General features: G+C 44.6%; 4 protein-coding genes across 7 annotated transcripts in view; 2 read left to right on the plus strand and 2 right to left on the minus strand.

Annotated features, from left to right (window-relative positions):
* Nucleotides 1-498: 498 nt before the first annotated feature.
* ATP6V0E2 (ATPase H+ transporting V0 subunit e2) lies at nucleotides 499-3,392 on the minus strand. The gene is made up of 4 exons (XM_079977096.1): nucleotides 3,150-3,392; nucleotides 2,325-2,372; nucleotides 1,514-1,635; nucleotides 499-1,020 (listed from the first exon to the last, which is right to left on the minus strand). The coding sequence occupies exons 1-3, from the start codon at nucleotides 3,251-3,253 to the stop codon at nucleotides 1,542-1,544; spliced, it is 246 nt and encodes an 81-aa protein (XP_079833222.1). The 5' UTR covers nucleotides 3,254-3,392; the 3' UTR covers nucleotides 499-1,020; nucleotides 1,514-1,541.
* A 1,739-nt stretch (nucleotides 3,393-5,131) lies between these two features.
* Nucleotides 5,132-11,489, minus strand: COX15 (cytochrome c oxidase assembly homolog COX15). The gene is made up of 9 exons (XM_079977246.1): nucleotides 11,330-11,489; nucleotides 9,947-10,134; nucleotides 9,376-9,498; nucleotides 8,970-9,156; nucleotides 8,514-8,681; nucleotides 7,386-7,467; nucleotides 6,943-7,097; nucleotides 6,365-6,478; nucleotides 5,132-5,815 (listed from the first exon to the last, which is right to left on the minus strand). Exons 1-9 carry the CDS (start codon nucleotides 11,399-11,401, stop codon nucleotides 5,684-5,686), a joined length of 1,221 nt encoding a protein of 406 aa, XP_079833372.1. The 5' UTR covers nucleotides 11,402-11,489; the 3' UTR covers nucleotides 5,132-5,683.
* A 30-nt stretch (nucleotides 11,490-11,519) lies between these two features.
* Nucleotides 11,520-19,777, plus strand: CUTC (cutC copper transporter). 4 transcript variants are annotated; one of them, XM_079977247.1, is made up of 9 exons: nucleotides 11,526-11,709; nucleotides 13,700-13,771; nucleotides 14,651-14,710; nucleotides 15,351-15,560; nucleotides 16,898-16,933; nucleotides 17,255-17,391; nucleotides 18,163-18,190; nucleotides 18,922-19,027; nucleotides 19,364-19,777. In XM_079977247.1, exons 1-9 carry the CDS (start codon nucleotides 11,664-11,666, stop codon nucleotides 19,473-19,475), a joined length of 807 nt encoding a protein of 268 aa, XP_079833373.1. In that variant the 5' UTR covers nucleotides 11,526-11,663; the 3' UTR covers nucleotides 19,476-19,777. The 4 variants fall into 4 exon arrangements, with proteins under 4 accessions (XP_079833375.1, XP_079833373.1, XP_079833374.1 ...); XM_079977248.1 differs by having other exon boundaries at nucleotides 17,258-17,391; XM_079977250.1 differs by lacking the exon at nucleotides 11,526-11,709 and adding an exon at nucleotides 11,950-12,021.
* A 2,095-nt stretch (nucleotides 19,778-21,872) lies between these two features.
* Nucleotides 21,873-27,412, plus strand: part of ABCC2 (ATP binding cassette subfamily C member 2) — a 36,572-nt gene continuing 31,032 nt past the window's right edge. Inside the window, exons 1-2 of the mRNA XM_079977239.1 lie at nucleotides 21,873-22,655; nucleotides 26,672-26,845. Coding sequence (XP_079833365.1) covers nucleotides 22,614-22,655; nucleotides 26,672-26,845 — 216 coding nt within the window. The 5' untranslated portion in view covers nucleotides 21,873-22,613. The remainder of the gene's footprint in view (nucleotides 22,656-26,671; nucleotides 26,846-27,412) is intronic.

Below are 27,412 nucleotides of genomic sequence, written 5' to 3' on the forward strand. Positions count from 1 at the left end.
CAGTGTTTTTCAACCTTTTTTGGGCAAAGGCACACTTGTTTCATGAAAAAAATTACGAGGCACACCACCATTAGAAAATGTTAAAAAATTTAACTCTGTGCCTATATTGACTATATATAAAGTAATTCTCTTGAATAGGAATCAAATAAACACAAAGAAAGTATTTTATAATTACTTTATTATGAAATAGTAAACAGAAATATGAAAAATTATAAAATACTTTATTTTAAAATCTTTCGAAATTTTCAATTTTTCCCACGGCACACCAGGCAACATCTCGCGGCACACTAGTGGGCCGCGGAACAGTGGTTGAAAAACACTGGCTTACACCACCTGGATAGTTTACTGAAGTGCTCCTTGTCAGGAAACACAGACCACTTTTGATTTTAGCCCAATACCAATTAGATGCTATGGATAGAGGCTGGAGTATTACCCTGGCTGAATTTCAAGCACTTCTGGGCCCCATATCAGATGCCTTTAACAAAAGACAAAGAAAGATCACATACTAAAAAAATTTATTTTCACGATACCAGTTTACACTCAATAAATACAAATACACAACATTATAAATAATAGTGGAAGGGGGAATTCTAGGCAAATGCATCCTAGTGCAGCAGCCTCACTGCTAATGGACAAAGATAGGGAGAGAACAGATTTATTGGGTGAGCATCACCATGTAAAAGTAAGGAAGGTGTCTTGTATCTTGCCCAAGAGGGTGTTCCAGAGCTCCATCAGCAATTATTCAATCTTAGCGTTTATTACAGGACTTTCAAAATGCAAACATTTTCCCTAACTGCCAAGAGAGGAATATTTAGTTACAACATCAAACCCAAGAGCAGATGCCACCAAGATGCATCAATTAAAACAGGTGGGAGATGGTTAAACAAGTGAAATGGTCCCTTCATATGTTTGGGTCTTAGCCCTATGCTGTGGGGAAATTTAGAGTGCAAACAAAAGATCCATTGAGTTAGTACTGGAAAGGACAAGGGGTGGAGCTGTTATCTAGCATCAGAAGGAAGCCTAGGAAAAAGAGAAAAAGATTTCTTAGTATTGACCTTACCCCAGCAGGATAGAAGATATCTGGGAACAATCAACCTGTTGCCCTTTCAGTGAGATTTACCATAGCTACCTTTTACATACAATGAGAAAGTGACCTGTCCTATAGAACCACAGAGTGGCAACACTATTGGAGACAGATTACAGGTACCTTTCTGGTTCTATTGGTTAAGCCAGGGATGGGACCTGTGATTCTCATGTGGCTGGACTATGATCCCTGACTGGCTATACTGGCTTGGGCTAATAGGAGTTAGAATCCAATAATATCTAGAGAACCATAAGTTCCCCATCCCTGGGCAATGCCGTTGACATGTGAGTCAGGCAAGGAACCCGGGATGGGAATCTTTGTAAACTGGAAGCAAATAGATTCCTTGTTCTTACAAGCAATTAATGAGTTGCATCTAATTTATTTGTGTGTTAGTAAGGTAGGTTAGGTAGCGCTAGATAGAGAAAGTACCTGTTGAATTGGTTGATAGTGGTGCAGTTCACTCCCACAGGAAGCGCACATACCAGATGGTCTCATTCTTCAGCTGGGGTCCAAACAGCGGGTTGGCCTGGGCCAGGAGTGCTATAAGCCAGCTGCAAGGGAAAGATAGGAAGGAGACATATAAACTGGATCACAACTCCTTTTGCACTAGTGCTGAAATACAAAAAGTCATATTTTGCAAGTAACTGCTAGGTCATTTTTGCAAGTAACAGTTATTCATATAAAGAGGACAGTGTCACTGTAGGAGGGATATACAATCTAGGGAGCAAGGTCTTCTAGTTCTTTAAAGGAGATAAGATCTGCCCTGGTGCATTATGCCTGAGAGTGTGTAGCTTAGCATAACAGCTGAGCCAGACAGGATGTTAGGGCAGCTAGAACAGTCTAGTGCTTTGGTGTATGATCAGAGATGGTCTAAGGCTTGTTATGGGATGCAAAATCCACTACTTGTTCATATATGGGGTCCTGGGAGCATCATGCATGAATGATGCTAGGACATATTGGAAGAGACAGTGTACCATGATCCAAGATTACCCAAAAGCTTATGAAAGAGAGGCAGGCTGTTATATGCACCTATGCGTAGAATAAGGACCTGGCAACTGTGAAGCAACTTGAGTATCTCCAAGGTGGTATATACAGGAGAGCTGCTTCTATTTGGGATTCCTACCTAGATTCCCAATATTCATGAAGCAGCCACTTAGATAAAGTTATGAGGGTGGTTGGTTTCCTGCTGGGTACAACCCAGCCCTACACCCACAACCCATCTCCCCTATGCAATACTCACAAGAGATAGCAGGAAATGGCTGTAGTCACCAACATGGTAATAATTACTCTGTGAAGTGAAAAAATGAAAAAGAAAAAAGATTGAGTAAAGCTGCAAGCCTAACCCTACTTACCTGAGAGTAAACCCCACTGAATATATTAGGAATTACTTCTGAGTAGACATGGATAGGATTGTGCTGAAACAGTCAAGCAGGTCACACAGGAGAAAGGATTCCCAGATCAGGCACTCCTCAACGCTCTTCCTCCCTGCTCCCACACCTGGACTCCTATATACCATGTTCATAAGAGAAAAATACCCTAGCCCAGCCCTTTGGCTGCTATACTAGTTTGCAGCCAGGGTCGCTGGTGTTTCCAACGCGAGGTAGCACTCATAAATGTGATTCCCCCCCACTTGGCAGTCTGAAGCGATGCAGAGTCCCCTGTTCACAGCATCCGTAGATCAGGCCTCCTTCAAGGCCAAAGGCGGCTGCGGAGAAGGAAAGCCTGCGAGTGTCGCACCTGCGGGGGAAGCGGGTGCTGGTCCCTGCTAAGATTTTGTGTGTGTCATGTCATCTCCCAATATATCAATATCTCTATATAGTGATCTTTTTGGATATATAGGTCATTCTCACATTATCTATCTATCTATCTATCTATCTATCTGTCAATCAATCAATCAATCAATCAATCATCTATCTAGATATATTCTCAAAGCCTTTAGCAAGGACCACCATCACCCTTCCCTCGCAATTATAGATCACAATGCATATATTGATCTATTTGGCGATGACCGAGAGACCTGGCGACGGATCGGGCGGGCGGAGGCTGCGCGGGCGGGGAGCCTCACCCGCGGTTGGGCCCCTTGGGCACGAGCCACGGCCCGGCGATTCCCACGAGCCCCCAGAAGACGGAGAAGAGGATGATCGGCAGCGCGAAGCTGTGCGCCGTCATAGCGAGGCGGGTTGGGAGCGACCGACGGGATGAAGGACAAGAGGCCGCCGTCGAAACCGCAAGAAGAGTGAGTCTCCGCTCCTCCCCCTGTCTCTTCCTTCGCTTCTGGTCCGGTCCGCAACCAATCAGAACTCCGTGCGCCCCCCCTGGTGTTTCCCCCCCCCCCTTCGCCACCCCGTATTTTGGAGCCTCGGTTCCGAATGGAGCTGCCTGTGTCATACCGCCCCCTGCTGCCTCGGAGGGTGTATTGCGAGGAGCGGAGAAGGCAGGTCGAATCCTACTAGAGCTGTTGCAGGCATAGGCATCGTATAGGCGTCCACTGGGGTTGGGGTAGTTGCTCCCTCTAATGATCCATGATCACCAGATTTACAGGTTTCTACTCCCCACCCCCACCCCCGCTCTACAGAAAGGTTATAAAATTTGTAGACCCAGATATGAACAAAAATGTGCAGGCACCAATCTTCACCTCTATTTTGTGAGAAAACTTACCCCTCCAACCTTTCAGGGTTTCTATCCATTTTAGACCATTTCTATACTACTTAAAATATACAAAAAATCCTCTAAGTGGTGTACAGAAAACAAGCTGATCAGAAAATTTTATGAATATGATGTTATGTATAAAAATGTTGCATTAGTGCAACTTTACTAATACACAGAAACCAGTATCAGTTCCTTCTCCTTCTGTCACCCATTCCCTCTCAGTATCCTGGCTCTCACTAAGCTCATTCATTGGTTTCTAGCTAATGAATGAAGCAATGGATGACATTAAAGAAACTAGATCTAGCCAATTTAATACTTGAGTGAAACACCTGTGTCTCCGCTCTTGGTTTGGTTTAAAGCATCTTAAGCCGGTCTTCACTGCTGGTGAAGTGAATGCTACCCCACTGAAAACAAGTCAGGTATCCAATACTGGCAAGTAATGTATAAAAGAAAAATGTAGCAGTAAAGACAGTAAGTAGTCCATCATCTTTCAAAGTCACATTTCATAGCAAAAAATGTCCCCCCACTCCCCCGCATCTGCAAACACTTTAAAAGATACTCTGCTGACAACCTGCCATAATTATACCAATATTGAAGCAGGCCGGGCTGGGGCTGATTTCATGTTAGGCTCATTTTGCTGAGAGGCAGCGGTAGGGAACTGCAGTAGTGTAGTACAACTCTGAATTGTAGGGTACATGATAGGGCCTTTTAGGGAAATGAAGCAAAGTGGGAGACTGTGATGTTGAGTGCAGCAGCACTGCCCAGGAAAGAATTAAGGGCTTCAGCAATGAGTGAAAAGCCATCTACCCATTGTAGCAGGTCAACCCACTGAGAAGGAAAGGGATAGATGTGTAATACAGTGGTACCTCGGGTTAAGTACTTAATTCGTTTCAGAGGTCTGTTCTTAACCTGAAACTGTTCTTAACCTGAAGCACCAGTTTAGCTAATGGGGCTTCCCGCTGCTGCCGTGCCACTGGAACACGATTTCTGTTCTTATCATGAAGCACTATTTTTGGCTTAGTGGAGTGTGTAACCTGAAGCGTATGTAACCCGAGGTACCACTGTACAAGTTTCTCAGGGGTCTACCCAAGTTTAGGAAGTCACCTGATCCACCAGAATTGTTATATATGTTCTCTGCTGCTAGTTATGTTTATTTACTCATTTGCAACATTTACTCTCCCCCTTCCCTCCCCGGAAAAAGTCCTTTGTGGATGGTGATGTTAATGAAACATGTTCCAAATCAACCCACTCATGTGCCTGCTTGAAAGCTGCCACAGGCAACTGGTTGGCCACTGAGAACAAGATGATGGACTCGATGGGGCCTTTGGTTTGCTGCAGCAGCTTCTTATAAAGGTACACTGCATAGGGACGTTGTAAGAACAGTCAATTTTAAAATACTTATTGAGAAACTTTTTTATTAAATAAGGAAAGGACTGTGGGTCTTCTGCATGGTTAAATTACAGTGCACATTTCAATATTCTAATGCAAAAAATTGCACTCAAACCCCATTCTGCTAAAGAAAATCCACCAACTATGCCACCCATCACCCTTATAATACAGTTTTGAAATGCCTTCATTTGCTGTTCATCCAAATTTCTAGGCCCACTCACCCCATAATCCATTGTCTATAGCGAGCCTACACAAAATGTAAAAGGCTCATGGCTGTAGCCTCATACAGACAGCTCAGCAGGAAGCAAGACACACCTCAAACGACCATCATTCTTGCCAGAGCCCACCTTGTCAACATCACACCTTAAGCAAAGAATGGTGATTCATGTTCACCAAGTTTTGCAACAAAGCACTTCAACTCATGATGTCAAGGTGCTGCTCAGCCTCGCCTTCTGTTTAAATTAAGGCTTTCAGGAAGAGGAGCATACAACACATGGGGCAAAGGCAGCAACCGTGAACCTTCAGCACTAGCAAAGAGGCTGGCTAAATAGGGAAGCAGGGTTATTTCGGGATCCGCTTCAGTTCATGCATCAGCCACAATGCCACACTGAGCAATACCAGGGAACCTGATTGATGAGTGGCTGCTAAAGGAGTTGGGACATACAGGAGAAGTGTGCTGATGCCCAGGGTAACCTGCAGAGGAGCAAGAATAAAAGGAAGTTTCAGATGTAAGCAAAGTTTGCTTATCAATGAAATGTAGAAGTACAGTATGTGCAACTACATTGTATTCCAATCGCACAGAATTATACACAAGAAGCTTCATAAGCAATTGGTACGGGGATTTTTATATGTTTTGTCTCTCTCCCACTGTAAATAACTTGCTACAGGATGAGGTAGCTGTCACAGTGCTTCATGATACAATGCTTCCCCATTTGCCATCTCAGTTTAAACCCAGAAGGCAGAGAAGGGCAGTGACCATAGCACTGTTCAATATTTCCAAAGAAGAGCATGACTGCAGCTCTATTTCCCCCCCCCCTTTGTTCTTCAAAGCCAAATAAATAAATAAATAAAAATTGGTCCCCACCAATTTCAGTTTTAACTGCCTGAGACCAGCAACCAAGATAGCATTATCAGTGACAAGAAGGCAGGCACCTACCTGGAAGGAAGGGGAAACTTGCCATTCCATCAGAGGACACTACTAAGTGACAATTAAAAGGGTGTTTTAAAGGGCATAGTTAATACCTGGAGGTATGCCACAGCCAGTAAGGAAGCAACTGCCATCCTTGTCCTCCGTGGGAGAGGAATCTTCCTGGAAAACAGGTACAGACCTGTAATGGCTGCAACAGAGGAAACTCCCTAAAGGGAAAAGAGTAAATATCCAGTGAGGGAACCAGAGAAGCTTTGCAATGACAACAAAGAAAGGGCTTAGAAGTGGAGTTGGAAGGGATCTTAAAAGGTCATCTAGTCCAAAGGCAATGCAGGAACCTCACTACTACAGCATCCCTGACCATCCAGCCTCTGAAAAAGAGTCGATCACTTCTGGGGCAGTCTGCTCCTCTTTCAAACAACTCATGTCATCATAATGTTGTCCTTAATGTTTAGACTAACCCCGCCCCCTTTTGTAACTTGCACCCTTTAATTAGAGACAGTGGAGATGGAAACCAGTACTTTAGGCATGTAAGCAAGTGCTCTACTCTGAGTTAAGAGTGTGCCTTCCCACACTCCCAGTTACACTGCCACCTGGAATGAACACAAACCCAAGAACAGCAAACCAATTAAAAAGAGGTGTTATCTAAGAGCATAAAGAGGAAGAAACATACCAGAATCCTGTGATCAAACTGCACGGTTGTGGGATTCTCAAATATGTTCTTCAACTTTGGGGAAAAGGCAAGGAGGTCATCAGGGATCCAGCGTTCCCCCATCTTGGGAAATGAATTGTATACAAGACCAGCATCCAGTCCTGCCACAAATGCCCCTAGAGTTCCAGAGAAGAGAGTCTGTCACACCTGGAAGTATGAATGTAATAGAACAAGCCACCTAAAAACCATCACGGTGAGTGTTTCAGGTTCTTCCCTCAAGGCCACAAAACAGTTCCCAGTGATGTTGTCTGACCAGCATGAAGAGGAAGCATTTCAGTAACCTGGAACTGAAAAAGTCTAGACCCTCCCAATGGGAAATGAAGCAAGAAACACACATCCCTGACCATGCTGCCTATTGCTTCTCAAAAGAAAGAGATTGGTGCAAAAGTGACAGGGACTTTTACCTGAGAGGGCAGTGAGAAAGATCAGGCCTGATGTTCCATGAGCAAACCTTCTTAGGCGCAGGAGTTGACGGGTTTCTGGTAACTGTCAAAACAGGAGGAGGATCACAAGAATATGTAATGGCCTTTTTATATATTCTAAAGGGAGTATGTGCAAAGGAAACTAGTGTTCCATAGGGTCAGCATATATACACATTTCCAATAAGATGCCTGACTGAAGAGGAACTTATTTATTTCTCTCTCAATGGCTAATGCAGCAAGGACTTCTGCTCTTCTCACTCAGCTGTTATGCTGCACGGCCCTTAATGGACATGGCTTACATCCAATTATATCTATGAACCCAAATCTACCAAATTTTATAGAAATCACCAGGCGTTCTTGGAAGCAGTCAGATAGCATCTGCATGCTTGATTTAATCCTGCTGTCAAGTCACCATACCCAAGACCAGATCCACAGGCCCCAGAAGCATCTACTGCCTGGATGTGTAGGGCAAAAGTGCATGGCAATATCTTCTGTGGCAGGGATGCGGCCTTGCTAGAACTGGGAAAGTTGTGGCAGACTGCACTGTAAGAAATGGAATAGCTCATGCCAGGCTGAATTCTTCTCAGTCTGCATTTCTCCTGCTATGCTTTCTTAAATAACTACCCTCTTAAGAGGCCATCCTACCAAGTGAACTATGAGAGTGCAGTGTTGTGTGGGCTCTCCTTTCTTCCCTTTTCGTGTGATGCTCCGAAGCAGTGGCTGTGATCACCATAAAGGGATTTGAAACCCTACCTGAGAAGTGAAACCCTACCTAATATGAGAATTGGCAACAGGCGCTAGTTTTGCATGTGATGCAGGAGTGTGTGCCTCCCACTGCAACTTCATTGGCTCCCTCTATGCATGGGAGTGTCAGTGCTAACAGAGTTCTTGACTGGTAAGCTTTGGTGGTGTTTCCAGGAACGTTATCTCTTTGACATTTCCCAAGATTTGTAATTTTCCTCTTCCAGGCTGAGCACATGTAGGATACAGTGGCAGTTTGGTCTGCACAGTGGCAGTGCGCCTCCCTCCAAAGGCGCAATTGGTGTACAGGCTTTCTTGGCCCAACTGGGACTCCATACATGCCCCCGGTCTGCCTCACTTTTCACTTACCTTGTGCTGCGGCAGCAGTAATGAAAGTCCAGTCCACAGGCTGTAGCAGTAAAGAACAAGTGCAGAGCCCAGGTGTGCGGCTAGACGGTACTGACTGACCCGTGGGATATCATGAGAGTCTGGCTTTTCCTCTAATCCACTTTTTACCATATACCAGCCCAATAGGCCCTGCCAAAACAAAGAAAAAGTACCATAGAGGCATGAAACTAAGACCACTTTTGCTCCTGCCAATATCATGTACATTCTCTTCCAAGGAACTAAGATCTAACAACACTCCAAGCACCATGATCTGAAGCTTCTGCTGGGCTTCTGTGCACCAGAGACCTAAGATCACATACAAATCAGCTCCTGAAGCGTGCAAAGGATCAATGCCTTTCATGTTCTATCTCAGTTATCTTGGGCAGAGTAATTTAATGAGTCATTTAACAATTTCAAGGTCCCAGTGATCTTTCCCACCTGGAAGCAGACAAGTCCACAGAGGGCAACGACACGACCCTTCAGGGACCGGTTGAGGTAACCCTTCCTCCAGAAGTAAGCTGCTGGAAGGATGTAAGCCAGTCCAACAAGCCGTCCCCACATTCGGTGTGAATACTCCATGTACCAGATGAATTTGAACTCTGTCAGCGTCATGTTGTGGTTCAGGCTGTTAAGATTCAGAGAGAAGGTTTATAAAACAACAACAAACCCTGCAGTAAGGTGTAGTTGCCCATTCCCCTCTTTCCTTGACAAGTTCTATCAAGAAGTAGCATTTAAGATACTCTTTTTTTCTCATTTCCCTTTTGCTGGGATAGAAGACTAGGCTCCCCCCACGACCACCAATTTAAATTTAGTCTCTAGGAACTTTAGCTCAACCCATGCCTACATTTTAAATTCTGGGAATTGCTGGTAGTTTTGGAATTCTGCTTCCCACTCCTGCTGTGTCCGAGGAGGCTTCATCTCCCGCACGAGATGCCAGTCAACCATTGAAAGCCCAGACTCTGTCAGCCTGAAAAGGAAAGAACAGCAATGACATACCACTGGGGGAAGGTGCTATCAATGTGGGATATAATGGTGTGTGCATGTGTATCCATCTATCTAGAAAAGCAGAATGAAGACACAATGGGAAAATTTAGACACTGGGGGCAATGCAGATGCAAATTCTGACTACACACAAAACATACCGCAAAACATACCGGTCATCAATTTGATGCAAATATATATTGTTTATCTACAATGCATTTATAAAATAAGGGTAGACACAGGCATTCAAAGGGCAGAGAGATACCAGAAGTTAGGTTAGGCCCAAACACTGGCATGACCAAGAGGAAGCAATGCACTTAGGAAGATCTCTGCTGGTTGCAGAAAGATACAATCTATGACAGCTGGAGAACCATAGTGTCAAGGGTAAATAAAATATAGTAAAGGCTTGAAGAGGAGGTGATAATTTTCCTTACCTAGTGACTCCACCCAACACCACAGCTCCGGCCACAGTCCCACTGCATATTAGAAGCCAGCGCCCTACAGCCCGGTTGGTCACAGCATTGGGGACAGGTGGTACCACCACTCTGGGATGGGAAGCAACTTCTGACACTACGCTGTGTTGTGACCGTCTCTGTGGGAGCTGCCACCACCGTTGACATTGCTGAAGACAGAGAAGGTAGTGAGGAGGCTGTTTGTAATTATGCCACCCCACTAAACATACATTTGCAATTCAAGATATGGAAGAGGAGAATTACTCAAGATGAATGAACTCTCTTTACTGTAAAGAGTTCACACCTGTGTTCACTACATCAGAAAGGTTGTATTCAGTGCCAGACATTATTCTACAAAATGCAAGGACAAGGATAAAGGACCAGATCATCAATGGTGCAAGCACAGAAAAACTGGACAACAGGAATTCACTGAGATGCTCAGCAAAACTTATTTTTATTTTCAATATGTTCATATGTGTCCTGCTTGTGGAATATGCAGAAGCATTTGGCTGGCCACCATTAGCAGGTTTTCATATGTTATTAAAACGCTGAAAGCATATGGAGGGGAAAGTGTTCATGTTTTTACAGGGCCTGTGTCCATGTAATAAAATGTGATGTTATATTCATAACTGTTATTTTATTTGTTTAAAACATGTATACACTACTCTTCATCTAGGTGGGACCAGAGTAGTTCATGGTATAGAACCTTAAAAAAAAATCCTTTGAAACATTATACCTCTTGTTAAAGTTATAAATAAAGAGAGAGAAAGCCTGCAACTTACACATTTAACTGGTGCACATTTAGCTATACACGCTTGGCAATTAAAAAAATAATTAAAAAGAGACCAAGTGTCCAAGGAAAAAGACTTTGGCAATCCCAACTGCCATTGAACCTAATGTGTTTTGACTATCTGTGAATTATGATTTCGGCATGATTCCCAGAATGTAACCCACATAGGTTGAGGGCTTACTGTAGGTATACAAGTGAAATATTTTGGCAGTCACCGAAGCTCCTAGAGAAACAAGTTTTCAGTCTGCTCCCTTTAACTGTCTGGTTGTGACAGGTGCAGACAATAGAGTCTGTAGTTTTCTTGAATATCCACCCATAATTAGTGTTCCCCACGTGGAAATGAGGTAGCATTGATTAGCACCTCCCACAGTGCAAAGGATACATAAAGGCGGAAACTCCTGGCATTTTCCCCAGCAGCGTCTCTTAGCGAGCGTGATAGCAGGTACGCAGCCTGCTCGCAAGGCTAAGAAACGAGGAGCCGCGGGGGGTCGCTTCGTTTTGCAACCATCGGCCGACAGAGGCATCTTTGACCTGGTCCCCGTTGCTATGGAAACCAAGCGCCGCCCCTGGAGTACCTGGCCGGGGGACCCCGTTCCTCGTGGGGCCAGCAGCAGCCGGGACCCTCTTAGTGCCGCCCGCAAGAGCATCACTCCTTAAGCTGCAACCCGGAAGCGACTCGCTCTTGACACGGAAAGGAATCCGAGCTATTTCCGGAAACTCCGCGACCGCGCACTCGGTGACCGCGACGCCACGTGACAGGTAGGACGGCGCCTCCTCTCGCGTGTGCGCCGCCGCCGCCGCGCGGGAGCCGAGGCCCCAGGGGTGGGCGGGGCTTCCTCCTCAGCTCAGGGGTGGTTTGGCGCAGAACTGCCGACATCCGCCGCGCCTCCGGAGCGGCCCCGAGGCGGAATGAGGAGATGGGACCGGAAGCAGGGCCTGGCAGAAGGGTGTGAGGGTGAGTGGGCGGAGGGACGGCCGGAAGAAAGCGCCAGGGATCCCGAGGAATCCCGAGGGCGGGGCCGGGGCCGGGGCCGGAAATCCGGGCGGCTTCAAGGCCTCCCTTTTCCCCCTCCACAGAAGCAAGAGGAGCCAGAAATTTTAATACTGTTGTCCCTGGGGGGGGGGGGGGGTGCCTTGTGCACACTCACGGCCGCTATGTGCATTCAGCAAAACCAAGTGGGATAGATTTTATTGTCATTTTTACATATCAGTCCTTTGTGTTTAAAACGTAAAACCCAATTGAGTCCAAAGGGGTCCTTATTCTCAGGTGAGCGTCTGCAGGGTTGTAGCTATAGGCCTGAGGACTGCAATCTTGCCTGCACTCAGTTGGGCTTGCTTGCTCGTTTGCGTATTTATTTATTTAATTTCTATATTTTTAAGGGGGGAGTTGAAGCGCTTTACAAGCTACATTGAAGCATCAACTAAAGCAATCCTGAATAAAATATAACGGAATAAAAACAAATATAAAGTGTACCTTCAAAGCGACAGAGTTAATAGGAAACTAAAACATTACCTTAAAATATTTCAAAACAAAACATAACAAAGGAGGTCAACTACAGAATGCACATTTAATGCACTATGTTACTGGCCAAAGTTCCATCTGTTGTTAGAGTTTCTAGAGTAAGTTCTGCATTTGCCTAAGGGAGACTCAGCAGGTTACAGGCTGGCCTTGCTGTCAGCTGTTCCCACGCATCTCAACTTCATCTTCCTGCTGGAGAACCTGAATCCTCTGAAATATCTGGAGAAAGGTGGAAGGGAAGTCAGACCTGCTCAATTTAGTATTCTGAAAGGAGGAAAAATCTGGATCACCAGCACAGACTTTTTATTCAGAATGTAGAGTGCTACTTTAAAGTGAGTCAGACCATAGAGCCATCTAGTTAAGTATTGTTTGCACTGACTTGACAGCAGTTCTCCAGGGTTTCAAACGGAACAACCTAGCCCTACTTGGACTTACTGGGAATTGAACCTGCGGCCTTCTGAATACAAGGCACTACCACTGAGCTGTGACCCATCCTTGAATTCTCCAAATTGGAGGCCCCTCCCCAAACCCTTATTCCACTTAGATTTGTGCTAATCTGCAGAAATCAGGTTCAAAAGTCTCTTCTAATGATGCAGTTACATTAAGGATCACCTACTGAATAAACTTGCCAGTGTATTAATTTCTCCTGTGCCCCTGTAAGTAATGAAGCTGATGAAGAGTTGGGATAGCGGAGGTTTATAATTCTCTTTATTGGAAGGTTCGCCTAGTGCTGTTTTTTGTTTTTTGTTGGTTTTTTTTTGGTGCCAGATAAACATTTTTTAATTGCACAGGTCTTTTAAAATATTTTAGAATTTTCAGGTTTTTAAGTCTTCTGATTTTTTGTATGTGCCACTTTCACAGTTGCTTTTTTGTTAATTATTTGGTATTCTATATTTATTATTTAATTTTGTATACTACTCTGGGAGACCAGGCTGAAAAGTGACTTATTTGGTAATAAACAAACAAACATATAAACACACACACAGACAGATCTGTTCAGACAATGCAACACAGAGAACAAGATCCAGGGAGAACAAGAAGGCAAGGGGATCAGGAGTTACAGCAAAAGTAGCGTTCAACTTCCCATGTGTTTTTTCTGTACCTATTTTGAGCTGATGCAGATCAAGCTTGATTTCTTTAAATTCGCATGGTGATACAAGTTTTCTGTTCTTATTGTGTGTACCCTTTAAAGCAGCTGCTGACAGGTTAAGGCTTTGTAAGGTTACTGGTGATGGGGAATCTATGAAGCTTTTATTTCTGAGAGCTGGATGTGCTTGGGTGAGCAAGATGAAGGAAGCCAGTTAAAAGACAAAACAAGCGCTGGAGCTTGAGGTGGAAGGAATCGCCTCTCTCAATCACTGTCTGTCACTTTTCTCTGAGACAGAGCCTGATTGCCCCATAACCTCTGGTTGTGTTTCTCTTCTAGGAATGGCCAATGGCTTTCTCATGGAAGTATGTGTTGATTCTGTGGAGTCTGCTGTGAATGCAGAGAGAGGAGGTAATCCCATAAAAAAGATGGAAGATGAAATACTTAAGGATCATTGAGGGGTCTTTCTAGGCCAGGACACCTCTGGGTACACATGCTATATGTATTGAAAAGAGAGGCACACTTACTTCCCCAAGCAGTGTGAAACTCTTTCATGAACCCTTTTAGGCTTGAAAGGTAGGATATTAAATGTTATAAATTGTTCAGTAAGTAAAGACTTCCAAAGTTCTGATCTAGGTTAGTGACACATAGATTCAGGATATGCATTTATATATTTTAATTGAGTAATTAATTTTTAATTACTCTAGCCTTTGAGAGTAGGGCAAACTGCAAATTTAAATGAATAAATGTTAATTGCCTTTTCTTCAGCTGCTTTAACTACTTAAGTTGTCCTGCTCTGTTTTGCTGCAGTGCATTATAAAACATGGGCTGAGATACTCAAATCACCTATTAATTGATTTTCTTTCTTAGTTACTGCCTGAGTAGGGGTTGAAGTCTATGTGGTGACCAATCTCACTCTTGGCTCAAAAATTTCCAGCACTCCTACCCATTGGTTTATTTTATTTATTACTTAAATTTGTTAGTTGCTACTTACAAACAAACAGCATCCCCATACCTTAACACACCCAACATAGATACATTAAAACCAAGGGGGGGAGGGAGGGAATACTTTAAAAAACACTTCTAAATGGCTGCAGATAGTTAAAGGCCAAAGGCCTGCTTATAGAGGAAGGTTTTTGCCTGGCAGCTAAAGACATATAATGATGGAGCCAGGCGAACTTCCCTTGTTGGATTATAGCAAGGACCACATGGTTTCTTCATTATGTAGATCTCTGTTAAAATCTTGCAAACCACTTATATTCAGAGGTTTAATGTGTGACCCTGTTGCAGGTGCTGGCCGCCTTGAACTGTGTGCCAACCTCATGGAAGGAGGAACAACACCTACTATAGGTGAGTTGGCACATACAAGCCAAGATCTAATCCACCATTTCCCTGCAAGATGTAGCACTACTGAGCAGCCAAGCAATGTGGAGAAATGTGTGGACCTCTGCCCTCTAGGCCCTCTGCTCCTGGAACAGAAAGAAAATACCTGTTGCTCTGCTTGCTCTTTTTGTGTTCTTCTGTGTCATCAGCACCTCCTGGTCTTTTTTGCAAGACAGGCTGTTATTTAATCACCCTATTTCACCTTCCCTTCTTCAGCAGCCCCTTCTCCTAAATTTTGCAAAAAGCGTTTGACATCTGTCCTGTTCTCTTCTCACTTGCTTCTCTTAGACCCAGTGCTGATGGTCTAGCTCTGGGATGGGGAACGTGTAGCTCTCCAGGTGTTGTTGGACTCCCAACTCGCCTCAGCCTAAACGGTCAGTGGTCAGTTGATTGGAGTTGTAGTTCACCAACATCTGGAGGGCATCTTCTTGGCTACTCCAGACATAGGCAGAACTGACCTAGATGGCTCAGTGGTCTCCCTTTGTATAAGGCATCATGCTATGTTCCTAAGCTCCTCCGTACCATGTTCTAGGTTTCACTTCTTGTCCATCTCATAGAACAATCCAGTACATAACTGACACCATGTCCTAAACCTGTTTGACTGCAGGCCTTTTGCAAGTGGTGAAGCAGTGTACAAGGGTGCCTGTATTTGTGATGATCCGCCCCCGTGGTGGGGATTTCCTCTATTCTGACCGAGAAGTGGAGGTGATGAAGGCAGACATCCGACTTGCCAAGCAACATGGGGCTGATGGGTTGGTGTTTGGAGCCTTGACTGAGGATGGACGTGTGGATACAGAGCTCTGCACAGCACTGCTGGGTGAGCAGGCTTTACTTTTCATAGGGCTTATTTGGTGCTTGAGTAGTGATTGTTGTACAGTGCCACCAGCTAATAATTCCTTGGTTCAAATTAAGAAATATTTCCTACAGGCAAGAGGCAAGATCCATGAGATACTAGTGCCTGCCTCACTATATTGAGCTATTCATTCATTCCTTTACAGTATAAGAGAACATCTAATCCACCCTTCATCATGTGAAGGGTGGGTTACAGTGGAATAAAAACAATGCAGCACTATTTATAAAAACATATATAAATGGAGCTTATTGCGGGGAAATGGCCATGGTGCTACAGTCTCTTCAGTTGCAGAAGTCACGGAACTTCTGACTCCCCACTCCAAAAAAAAAGAGGCTGGGGAAATATTGAAGTTTCACCTGATGCCAAAATGACAACAGCGCTTTAGCACCAGTCGTGCTCCTAGGGCAGTCTTCACCAAGCTGGTATCCTCCAGGTGTTTGGGGCTATAGCTCCCATTAGTCCCAGCTAATTTGACAAAGGCTGCTCTAGAGGGAGGACATTTCATAGGTCATTCCATAAATGAATGGATTATTCAGATAAAGCAGGAGCCAAATGCTGTGATGGTTGGGATGAGTGACCTTTGTTTGTAAGAAGGGGCACTGTGCAGATCTGATGGAGAGAGTGATAGGTAGCCATAACTTCTGCACAGAAGGAAGAATTATCCAGAAGAATAGGAAACTTTATTGAAAGAATGATAATTGTATGGTTTTTCTGGACCCTCAAAAATGCAAAAAAAATAATTACTAGCTATTTTCTCTATTTAACTGAAACTGACAGTATATCTTCTGATGAAGAATTAGTCTTGCTAGGGGAAGCCTGTCCTCTTCCTACATGTCCCCCCCCCCCCCCGGGAACAGCACACAGGAGGAGGAAAGGTGGGGAAAGTTCTGTGAGGCAAGCTGAAATACAGCAGCTAAACTATTTTAACCAGAAGCCAATATCCATTCACTCCATGGTTGATTATTCCACAGGCTACCTAGGGAAGAGTGGATACATCTTCAGTCTACTCCAGGATTGCTTTTTTAAATAAGTACATAAGCCCAACATGTGTGAGGGGTTTGATACACAAAATGTGAAAAGAAATGCCATTCAAAGAGCTAGCTAGTGGGCAGTCTTGGTGGAAATGAGAAAGGATTATGAATCCATATTGCAGAAATGGTGTCAGATGACTACAGCCACCTTGGTTGAACCATCTGGAGAACTTTCCTTTTATTCCAGGGCCAGTAGCAGAAGCATTGCCTTCACAAAGACAACCCCTAAGCAAAGGTATACTAACCATCTGGGATCTGTTCTTTTTGCAGCTGCTTCCCGCCCTCTGCCAGTCACCTTCCACAGAGGTGAGTTTCTGCTTGCTGGTTTCCCACAGACATCTGCTTGGCCACTGTGAGAACATGATGCTGGACTGGATAGGCCATTGGACAGGTCCAGCAGACTCTTCTTACAGAGCTTGGAGTGGGGAATGAAAGCCTGACTGCCTAATTGCAGGATGTAGACTCAGGCACAATGGCCTTACCTTGGTGAGGTGGGGGGACTATGAGAATGTACTCTGGGAATTGCACATATTAGAACTGTCTACCAGGGATTTGGGACTAGGCTAAAGCCTGGAATATGCCAGTAGAGATTTGGCAGTAAAGACTGACATGCTCCATTTTTATCAGCAGCTTTTGACATGGTCTATGACCCTTCGGCAGCCTTGGAAACGCTAATATCGATGGGCTTTGAACGGGTCCTGACTAGTGGCTGTGATAGCTCTGTTCTAGAGGGGCTGCCCTTGATAAAACGACTGACAGAACAGGTGAGGTGTCATCTCTACCAAATTTGTAACTCTGATACACTTTTCTTGCCTACTTAAGAGTGGGTTATCCAAGGAACTGGACAGAGTGTGGTGGGGCAGAGAAATGCCAGCTAGCAGTCTTTCATGGTCTTCAGATGGGTGAGGGTTTCTCAACGATTAAGGGTAAAAACTGGCCTCCCCATTGAATATACAGAAACTGTGCCTTGCACCTTCTGATACAATAGCTTCTTTCAGTATTGCATGAATTCCCATAGGCTACCGCAATAAATTAGCTCCCATCTTCTCTTTTAAGTATACAATATGTGCATGGCACACCCATATCTCACACCTGTCCAGCAGAATGCACAACAGTCAAAAAAGTCTACGAAGGAGTCACTCGGTTATTTTAAAGTTGCTTCCAGTCTCTAACACTGGGGTGAAGTTGAAGCAGTCCTGCTGATACTGATATGACAGCATATAGTTTCTGAAGTTCAACCATCCCAGGATGGGGGTGAAACTTGGTAGATCCTCAGTTGTTTGACTTTGCAGAGGTGAAATATACACAATGATAGACGGAGTGTGGGAGCATACTTTCCTAGAGGAGCATGTAAGAAACTCAACGTGACAGTATTACTTGGAGCAAACCCTTTGAAAAGCAGCATTAAAAAAATGAAATTAAATATTGCAAATAAATACATTCTACATCTTCCTTAACAGAATATTTGTGCTACCCATTTGGTGTGTTTTCTCCTATAAGCAAGACCACTAAACCCATTTTCTCTTCCTTTTCAGGCTAAGGGCAGGATTGTTGTAGTGCCAGGTAAGACTTTGCAGTGAGTACCACTTGTTGGCATAGATCAGAACTCTAGCACCAACCAAGCATGTTGTTAGGCAGCCCCACTTGCCCAGGTGGCAAGAAGTCCAGGAACAGAGCTTTAGGGTGCAATTCCCTTTGGATGAGAGTGCACGAAAGACTTAATCTTCATAATATTTACTTATTTGCAGATATAAAAACAGACAGAGCGTAGTAGAAATAGATGGATGTCACAACTGCTTGAAACTGCATTAGGTTAAAGGAATAGTGTGGACACCCATGCACAACCCCTACCTGCTTAACTTGCTGCTGTAGACTCTTTGCCTCTGTCAATCCAAATTCAATTTGCTTCTAGCTATCTGTCCCTTCCTTAAACTCTTATAGGTGTGGCATTATGAAGGCAAAGATTTCCAGGCATCAAGGAACATTAACCAATGTTCCCTTATGTGTTCCTGAGTGATCACTAACTGTCAGGCAAAACAAAAGCAGTGGGCCATTTGCTAATCAGCAGCTAAACTGATAAGATAATACCTGATGGTCATCTGCTCCCTTCCAGAGGCATATTTAGGAGCTCTACCTGCTTCAGAGCTGTGAGTGCAGCCTGCATTGACCCTAAAGATTAGCCCCTGGTTCAGAGCAAAGGGATTTCCCCCATCTATTTAATGACCCAGAATGTAGCTCTGTCTATTCCTGCTTAACTTCATGTTTGTGACTGAGTGATGGGTTCTCTCCACCAGGGGGAGGCATAACCGAGAGAAACCTGCAGAGAATCTTAGAAGGCTCTGGCGCCTCTGAGTTTCACTGCTCGGCGCGCTCACTCAAAGACTCAGGAATGAAGTTCAGGTAACTGAGCAAGTTTCTATCCTGACTTACTGAGGGGCCCAAGCCTTGCTTCCATCTCCTGATGCAGCTCCACTGTTTGGGGTAGTAACTTGACTAAGAACATCTGGGGCATTGGAACCTGACAGGTGCATTTAGCTGGGAGCAAGGCATCGTTGCATTAGGGATGGACTTGTGTCTGTAGTTCATAGTTGCAGATGCAATGGGTTAAGGTAGCACCCAAAAGGCAACATGACAGCAGATTATGGCCCAGTGGGTAGGACTTAGGATGGTTCTTTTTCCGGCTCTTCTAGGCCCAGGTTCCAGACAGTAACCAAAGACTTGTTGGTATTCTTTTAGAAACCCTTACATTACCATGGGGGCCTCCCTCTCCACACCTGAATATTCCATCAAGGTGGCCGATGTGGCTAAAGTGAGGACCCTGAATGCAATTGCAAAGAATATCCTGTAGAACAAGCTACTGTGGGCCAGGAAGACCCAGAGCCCTGTGACCTGCGCAATCCATAGACTTAGACATTTCAACCGCATCCTTGCCAGCGCTTAAAGGACATGGGTCAATCAAATGAAGAAGCCTCTGCTTGTTTTTCTCCTATTCCCACTTGCTCCACAGCGTTTTTTCCTCAGATGTCGTAATGCCGTTTTGTCTGTGGGGAGCAAATGACGGGGAGGGGCTTAATTAAAGGGGTACTCGCCATCGGGCAACACTCTCCCTGTTAAGGTCTCTTCTCAAATAAACCCTGAAGCCACTCCGTATCACTGTGGCTTTTCTTCCTGTAGAGGCCATGGCAAGACTTTGAACTGCTCCCAAAGGAAATGGGCGGGGGGGGGGGGGAGAGAGAGCACATTGGGTGTTGCAGGCTTCCTTCATCCCACCTCAGTTTGATTGGAGTGGAAGACTACTTCTTTGAAGTACATAGAGGAAAGTGGTAAAGCACTACAGTGGTGCCTCGCAAGACGAAATTAATCCGTTCCGCGAGTCTCTTCGTCTAGTGGTTTTTTCGTCTTGCGAAGCAAGCCCATTGACGGATTAGCGCTATTAGCGGCTTTTAGCGGCTTAGCGGATAAGCAGATAAGCGGCTTAGCGGCTTAGAAAAAGGGGGGGGAGGGAAAAAAAACTGTGGGAACTCGCAAGACATTTTCGTCTTGCGAAGCAAGCCCATAGGAAATTCGTTTTGCGAAGCACCTCCAAAACGGAAAACCCTTTCGTCTAGCGGGTTTTCCGTCTTGCGAGGCATTCGTCTTGCGGGGCACCACTGTATTGCAATTGCGGGAGGAGGAATCTCTCTGAGAGGGTTAGAGAGCAATCACAAGGTGACCAAGCACTGCAATTCCGTACACCTGACAGCAAAATTTCATTGTTGTCTGGTTCTGGATTCTGTCCTACAGAAGTCATTAGAGAGGGTGAAGTTTCTATGTAATTTATATAAAAAAATTATATACCACTATTCATAAAAATGCCAGAGTAGTTTGCAACAATTATACATAAAACCACACAACAAAAACCATATTGAAAAGTTAAAATCAGAAATGAGGTAGCTTTTACAGAAAGATGTATTCTTGATTTCCTGCATGAACCTGTTAATCCTTATTGGCAGAACATTCCACAGTGCTGGACTGATGATGCTAAAGGCTTGGATGCTTATTGTCAGATTTCCACCAATTTGGGGAATGACCAACGACGCTCCTGCAAATGATATTAGTGACTGAGCTGGGATATAAGGGTTCAGGCGGAATGAGGCCAAGGGAAGCCCCACACAGAGCACATTGCAGTAATCCAACCTCACATTTATCAACACATGGACTACAGTGGCCAGGCTGCAAGGTTGCCCTAAGGGCTTCATTTTCTTGCCCTTATGGCATTTGCCTCCATTTGCATAGCTTCATGACAAGCAGGGCTAGCTCCTCAGGTAAGTTAACCTTCCAGAATAATCAAGTATCTTGAGGAGGAGCAGAAGTTCAGAAAACGTTTGAGGTTTTATCTGACTCTGGTAAGGGGAGTTTAGAGATTCATAGATTGTGTAAGAGATAGTCATGTGGTTTCTGCTGCTAAAGGCCATTGTGGATCTCACACAATGACTCACAAGTAAAGCTAAGCCAAATCATGACTTGGCACAAATTCTCTGGCATACGGAAGAGGAGAGATTGTGATTGCTCCTCTGGGCCTGCTGCTTCAAGCTAAGCCTGGGTCCATGTCTGAAGCAAGACAAACTATGGTCTTGGGCTTACTTTACAACAGCAGGACTAGAGAAGGAGCAAAGCAGATGTGAATTTTGAGAACCTGTGTGTGTCTGATCTATGAAATTCAACTCTGTGTGTCTGATCTATGAAATTCAACTCTGCCCCCCTCCACCTTTACAAATAAAAGTACCCTGAGAAAGGGGAACACCGTTGCAACAGCCTGCCATTAACACCAATTTGTAGGAAAGGAATTATTTCACCCTGTGGTAGAACCACACATTGGTCCTTCCCTGTGTCTCAGCTTAAGACAGAATTGGGAGTTAGAAAGTTGTCCATTATGGAAAGGTGGTCTTCACTTCCCATTTCCTAAGGTTGTGTTGTGTGCTCCTGAATTTTAACAGACTGCTGCCATATAGATAGGGACACTGTTTATAATATGATGAGATTTGATTAACTATCTAATAATTAACCACGAGGGATTTAAATTGCTTGTTCCATGGACATTGGACCTTTTAGTCAGGACTATGAATCGCAGTCGGTTTGGGGTTTATTGATTGTATAAAGAATGAGACAGCAGAATCTCTCTTGGCTTTTTTCAGTTCGTTTCAGAAGCACTTTGGGCAAGGGGGGGGACACAAAATGAGGTCAGTATTACTGCTGGTGGTTTTTGTCTTTTATCCCGAGTAGTATTTTCATAGTTCCCGGCCCCCCACCCCCCTCCAACCTGGTTTGCTCACTCTCAGACCACTTTTTGTGATTCAGTACTTCCCAGTTGAGATCTATGGATCCCCCAGTGCGGTACCAATCTGATGGGACACTAGAACACTCCGTGATGCTTAACTGGCTGTGTAGAATTACACAATGGGGATACCTAGCTGCTGGAATGGGGAAGACTCTGCTGCATACTTTCAGAAACCTCTTGCCCACAGAAATCATGATGCAGAAGAACAATGGGGCAGAATCAAACTGAGACAGTGCTGGAAATCTGCGGAGGTGGAGAGTAGCATAGGAAATTCCCTGGTGTGGAAAAGGGGTCATGGTTGTCTTCCCACGCTTTCTTCCCAGGCATTATTCAACTTTATCATCACTGGGGAGTGGGTCTTAGACTAGTGGTGAGTCAACTTGAGGGATCTCATCCAAGACAGCACATGTTGCTGCCCACCAGAATCCACGCCGCCACCTCTCCTGCAGTGTCTCTGGCCATACCCAGGCAGCTCCTCTGCCTATGCCATCCAAGGTTCATGAATTTGATCCATGGGGCCGACTGCACACCAGGAGTTAACGATTAATGATCTGTTGTTGAGAGGCTGTGCCCAACGCCCCTCGGTTGAACCTGTGAGACTTTCATCCTGCTCAGCCTCTCTGGCTGATAGATAGGTCGGACAAAGGAAGGAGGAAGAAGTGCCTTGCCATGGCAGCAGCCTTGGAGCAGCACTGTGGCTCCGTTTTCTGGGTGAGTGGCGGTTTCTCCCTGAGTGGATGGTAGCTCAGCTTCTGGCAGGGATGTCCCACTGTAAATTTAAAGGCCAGAGTGCAGTGGAATGTCCTGAATTGCGGGAGGATGGCTAAACACCTCTGTTAGGGCTGTTTACTTTGAGAGTTGGGACAGTGGTGGTGTGTTAGTTCTGTGTGCACGCTTAGTAAAAGCAACGCCTGCAGTCTGAATGTAGCAAGTCTGGGGTTTTACAGTGAACAAATACATCATCTTTGTGTTGCTTACTGCTCCAGTGGGTGCACTGAGCATTGGAAGATGGGAGAGAGCTGGACAGTCCTCATGGCTTGTGAGGAGACCCTTCCCAGGCAGAGGGCCTCCTCAGTGGTGGCACCTTCCCCTGTGGAGCACTCTCCCATCAGATGTCAGGGAGATAAAGACTTATACAACTTTTAGCAGGGAGAGACAGGCATTTGGGGGCTTTTTAGCAGGTTCTCCCCATGTTACACAATTTCACTTATACATGTCAGGGCCTGGAACATAAGCCCTATGCAAGTGGAGGGGTCACCTGTATAATAATACCTCGCGTTAAGTACTTAATTTGTTCCGGAGGTCCGTTCTTAACCTGAAACTGTTCTTAACCTGAAGCACCACTTTAGCTAATGGGGCCTCCTGCTGCTGCCGCGCCGCCAGAGCACAATTTCTGTTCTCATCCTGAAGCAAAGTTCTTAATACAAGGTACTATTTCTGGGTTAGCGGCGTTTGTAACCTGAAGCGTATGTAACCTGAGGTACCGCTGTAGTGTCTTAGAGGGCAGGAAGGCTCCAAAGCATTAGTGGAGATGTTAACACTCCATGTATGATACAATCATGACCATTTCACTTGTAACTCTGACTCAAATGATTCACTGTAGAGAAAATAGGAGGGTTCCTTAATCTCACACAGAAACGGAAGATGGGGGCACTGTTAGGTGATCTACATTATTGGGCCTGCCACGTAGTATAGCAGAATGCAACTGGGGGGGATCAAGTGCTTCATTCCATATGTAAAAAAACCCCTTTCCTGTTCATGAAATCTATCACTGGAGTTCTGAATGCGGGCCTCTTCCTCCACTACTCCCTCAGCTGAAATTAAGTCTGAAAGAATCATGATCTTGTAGCCAACAGAACTGGTTGTGCTGTGTTGTGTGTGTGGTGCCCACAACAAATTCTAGAGTTGACAAATATGTCCATCTTAGGCAAAGGGCCCATCGACTAAGTGTCTCTTTGATGTGTTAGCTTCCCAGAGAACATTTCACTTGGTTCAGGTCCTCTCCTGCTCCATTCTGAAGTGGTATGCTCCCAGGGCTTTTGGTACTTGATAATTATGAACATGTAGGTTAGCTGTTGACTTGAGGAGTCTCCAGTCCTTTGCATGATCTATATCATGCCACATCCCTGTGAAGTAAATTTAAATTGTTGCGCCACCCTGTCAGGTACTGGTTTTCTAGTGAATTGCCCAGATCTGTTTCCTTGTCATTGATGGAGAAGTCCTGTGCACCAGGAGATTTAAATTGCTAAACAAGAGCTCATGAGTGAAGCTGACTAAGCTGGTCAGAGTGCAGCTGCCTTTGAGAGTTGTTGTCTCATCTACTGCTTGTAGGGATCTCGGGGCATTCCACCAGAAACAGAAATGGGAGCAGAAATTGCCACAATTTGTATTTTCACACAAGATCAGGAACAGTAACCATGCAAATACAAATGATACCAGCTGTTGTTTATTTAGGTCCATGAATATTACATGCATAATTTTGTTTTTGATGTTTCCCTTTCATTAAAATGCATTGAAATTGGTTACATAATTCACTATGTTAGTTTGGGCTATAACAGATAGCAGAACAAATTAACTTAGGTTATAACTGAACTGTAGCAGAATGGAAACCGTGATGATTGCAACAAAGGCAGGACAGGTGGAAATCACTGTCTCTTTATGTCCTTAGCTACTAGTGGTCCTCTTGGCAAGTAGAGTACAACACTAACTTTTCCTTTGCAGTGAAGGATGTTGGGATTTCCCCTGATTCTGTTCATGCCAAGAGTCTGTTTCATACATAACAGGCAGGACTCTCCCGGTGCCTCCAATAAAATGAGATTTTGTGTTTCTGAAATGGTGATGTCTCCAGCAATTACTTCAAACTGTCAGGGCAAACCTCAAAAGCCCATTGGTACCTGCTTGAAATCTGGAAGAACCACTGCCAGTCCAAGTAGACAATACTGAACTAGATGAGTCACATGACATGACACATGGCTGATAACGCTGTCAAAATATTCCACTGATGTAGTTTCATTGGCAGTTGGGTGTCTGCGGCGCAGCTGAAACAGTGAGGAGTTGTGCGGGTGACACAGGAAGAGGATACATATTCTGTACTCCAGATCATGGTTTTGCCCCTAGTCGCAGTGCGACTTTACACTGTCCTGACCCTTGTAGAAGGAATTTATTTCCATAGATTTCAGTGGGAGGTTTTAATTTAAAACAAAATACAGGCACTCCCCCAACAATGACAACAACTATATTGTCCTGCCCATATTGTCACAGCAGAGCACCCAATTACAGCGCATCATTACTTGTATATAGATCCCATGTTGACAGATTACAACTCGAGTGTACAGCATGGGGTTTGATCAGCTCTAGGGGAGCGCAGTCCACTATTACTTCCAATGATTGGCAAGAGCGCCGGAATTTGGTGTTGTACAGGGTGCCACTGAAATTTGAGACACCAAGGTCCACCACTGCCCTGTGTGTGTTTGTTCTGTTCCAAAATGGTGCTTTCTAGAGGGATGCCCTGGGGGCTGGCAGCAGTGGGGTCATTACTGGCTTTGCCTCCAATGGGACACTTTCACATCATTTTGCATGTTGTACATCATGGGAATGTGTTGTTGTGGGGCTCTCTCCAGTGTAGATTCGTTAGCTGTTTCCCCTATTTAACAATTCACTCAAAAGTTATTTACAAATACAAACCCTAAAGAGTCATGCAAAAATACTAAATAATTATATTTGCTCCATTAAAACTGCTCAACCAAGCTGCTTGCTGAAGTTTCATTAAAGGGAACGTGGGCTGCAATCATTGCGCTGTAAGAAACAGAATTTTCTACAGCTGTTTTGGTAAAAACGAAATCCAGTTTTGTTCTGCAGAAATAATGGTAAATGTTGAATTAAGGGGAAGAAAGGATGTCCAAATCAGTTTGAGAGTTAAACACAGTATCAGCAATGTTAGCTCACACAGCATATACATCATAAACCATCACCCATATAGATATCCCACCAGGGTATCTCTAATTGATAACTGCTTTTATTAGATAGCATGTGCAACAAAGGTTCAACGCAATTACATGCTGGTAGTAAACACCAGTGCTGTGTTATGGTGAATACAAACATTGACTTTTGCCCACTTGAAAATGTCATTGGATTCTAACACAAAGCATCACTAACTGGCTTGATTGCAGGTGAGTCATCCTGAATGGGTTAGCATAAGGATGAGTAAGGGTGGTTGTAAATCAATGGAACAAGAACACCCTCAGAACAGCAGTGGAGAGTGGAGGTGGAAATCAGTTATCCTGGGGTTGTGTTATGATGCATTGGGGCAAATGCAGTAAATCTTTGGAAGATGTTATAGTATTGTAATGTATAGTATCGTTCATGGCAGGTGCTGTGGTATTGGAATTGTGGCAATTGCTGTCAATGTTTACATGCTAATTGTCTGTGTAGATCCACAGTGGAACTTGGGACAGAGATGTAAGGCAGGAATGGGGAACCTGTGTCCCCAACCACCACAGTTGCTGGATTGCAGCTCCCATCATCCTCGACCATTGGCCATGTTAGTTGGGGCGGATGAGAGTTGGACTCCATCAACATCTCGAGTACCACAGGCTCTCCATCAGTGGTGCAACACATAGTGGTGTGGGGCATGGATAGATGTGAAACTATGTCAGGTAATACATGTGGGCTAAAGATCTTAGCAAGTGTTGGCATATGCCTTATTTTCTTGTTTTTGATGCCTCCAGAACTCTTCTTTCCTGGACCGGAATGATGCCGACCTGCCACTCTGCTTTGAACAGACTGTTCTGGTCTGGATCCCCCTGGGCTTCCTCTGGCTCTTTGGCCCAATGCAGCTTCTCCACACTTGCACATCCAGGATGAAGAAATCATCTGTCACAAGAGTTTACCTTATTAAACAGGTGGGAGAGAAAGGTGTGCCCAGGAGTTAGTAGCAGGGTGGAAGCAAAGGGCATGCAGATCAAAGGGCAAAGCAGTTCTCTGGGAGGTGGGTGGTGGTGATGTGAGAAACCCTGAAAGGGTTTAATTGAAGTAGGGATCTCTGCTAACTGGGAAATGTGGGTGGAAAGAGCAGGAAAGCCGGAGGGTGGGATGAACTTAAGTGTCCTCTGGCCAGAAGCCTTTGAAACATGTCTTGCTTATGTAATGCCATCACGATAGTGGTGGTGTTTAGTATATACAGAATTGTTAGGAATCAAGTAGTGTATTTACTGTTGATATAGTTTGCGCTGTGATTGTTATAAAAAGGAATGCTCAATCAAAACTAACAAACATATACTTATATTTATATTTATATTATAAATAACACAGGGATTTTTATATGTCTTTTGAACCCGCTTTGAGTGCATTCCTTGCAGGAAAGGGGCATATCAGTACACTTTATTTTTACTTGACGGAGGGTGTGATGCACGGCAGTGCTCCTGGGCCACTTGGCTCCTGTGGAATGTGGCTTTGCCCAGCATATGTAG

Source organism: Podarcis cretensis, assembly GCF_951804945.1.
Source record: "Podarcis cretensis genome assembly, chromosome: 5".
NCBI lineage: Eukaryota > Metazoa > Chordata > Lepidosauria > Squamata > Lacertidae > Podarcis > Podarcis cretensis.

Coding starts and splice junctions, on each gene's coding strand:
- ATP6V0E2 (XM_079977096.1), bottom strand. CDS start 3,253: ATGACGGCGCACAGCTTCGCGCTGCCGATCATCCTCTTCTCCGTCTTC. Junction 2,373..3,149: donor CCCAAGGGGCCCAACCGCGG/GTGAGGCTCCCC, acceptor TTCACTTCACAG/AGTAATTATTACCATGTTGG. Junction 1,636..2,324: donor GCCATTTCCTGCTATCTCTT/GTGAGTATTGCA, acceptor TTTCCCTTGCAG/CTGGCTTATAGCACTCCTGG.
- COX15 (XM_079977246.1), bottom strand. CDS start 11,401: ATGCTCTTGCGGGCGGCACTAAGAGGGTCCCGGCTGCTGCTGGCCCCA. Junction 10,135..11,329: donor GAACGGGGTCCCCCGGCCAG/GTACTCCAGGGG, acceptor CTCTGTCTTCAG/CAATGTCAACGGTGGTGGCA. Junction 8,682..8,969: donor GTGGACTTGTCTGCTTCCAG/GTGGGAAAGATC, acceptor TTGTTTTGGCAG/GGCCTATTGGGCTGGTATAT.
- CUTC (XM_079977247.1), top strand. CDS start 11,664: ATGAGGAGATGGGACCGGAAGCAGGGCCTGGCAGAAGGGTGTGAGG. Junction 14,711..15,350: donor AGGAACAACACCTACTATAG/GTGAGTTGGCAC, acceptor GTTTGACTGCAG/GCCTTTTGCAAGTGGTGAAG. Junction 16,934..17,254: donor GCCAGTCACCTTCCACAGAG/GTGAGTTTCTGC, acceptor CATTTTTATCAG/CAGCTTTTGACATGGTCTAT.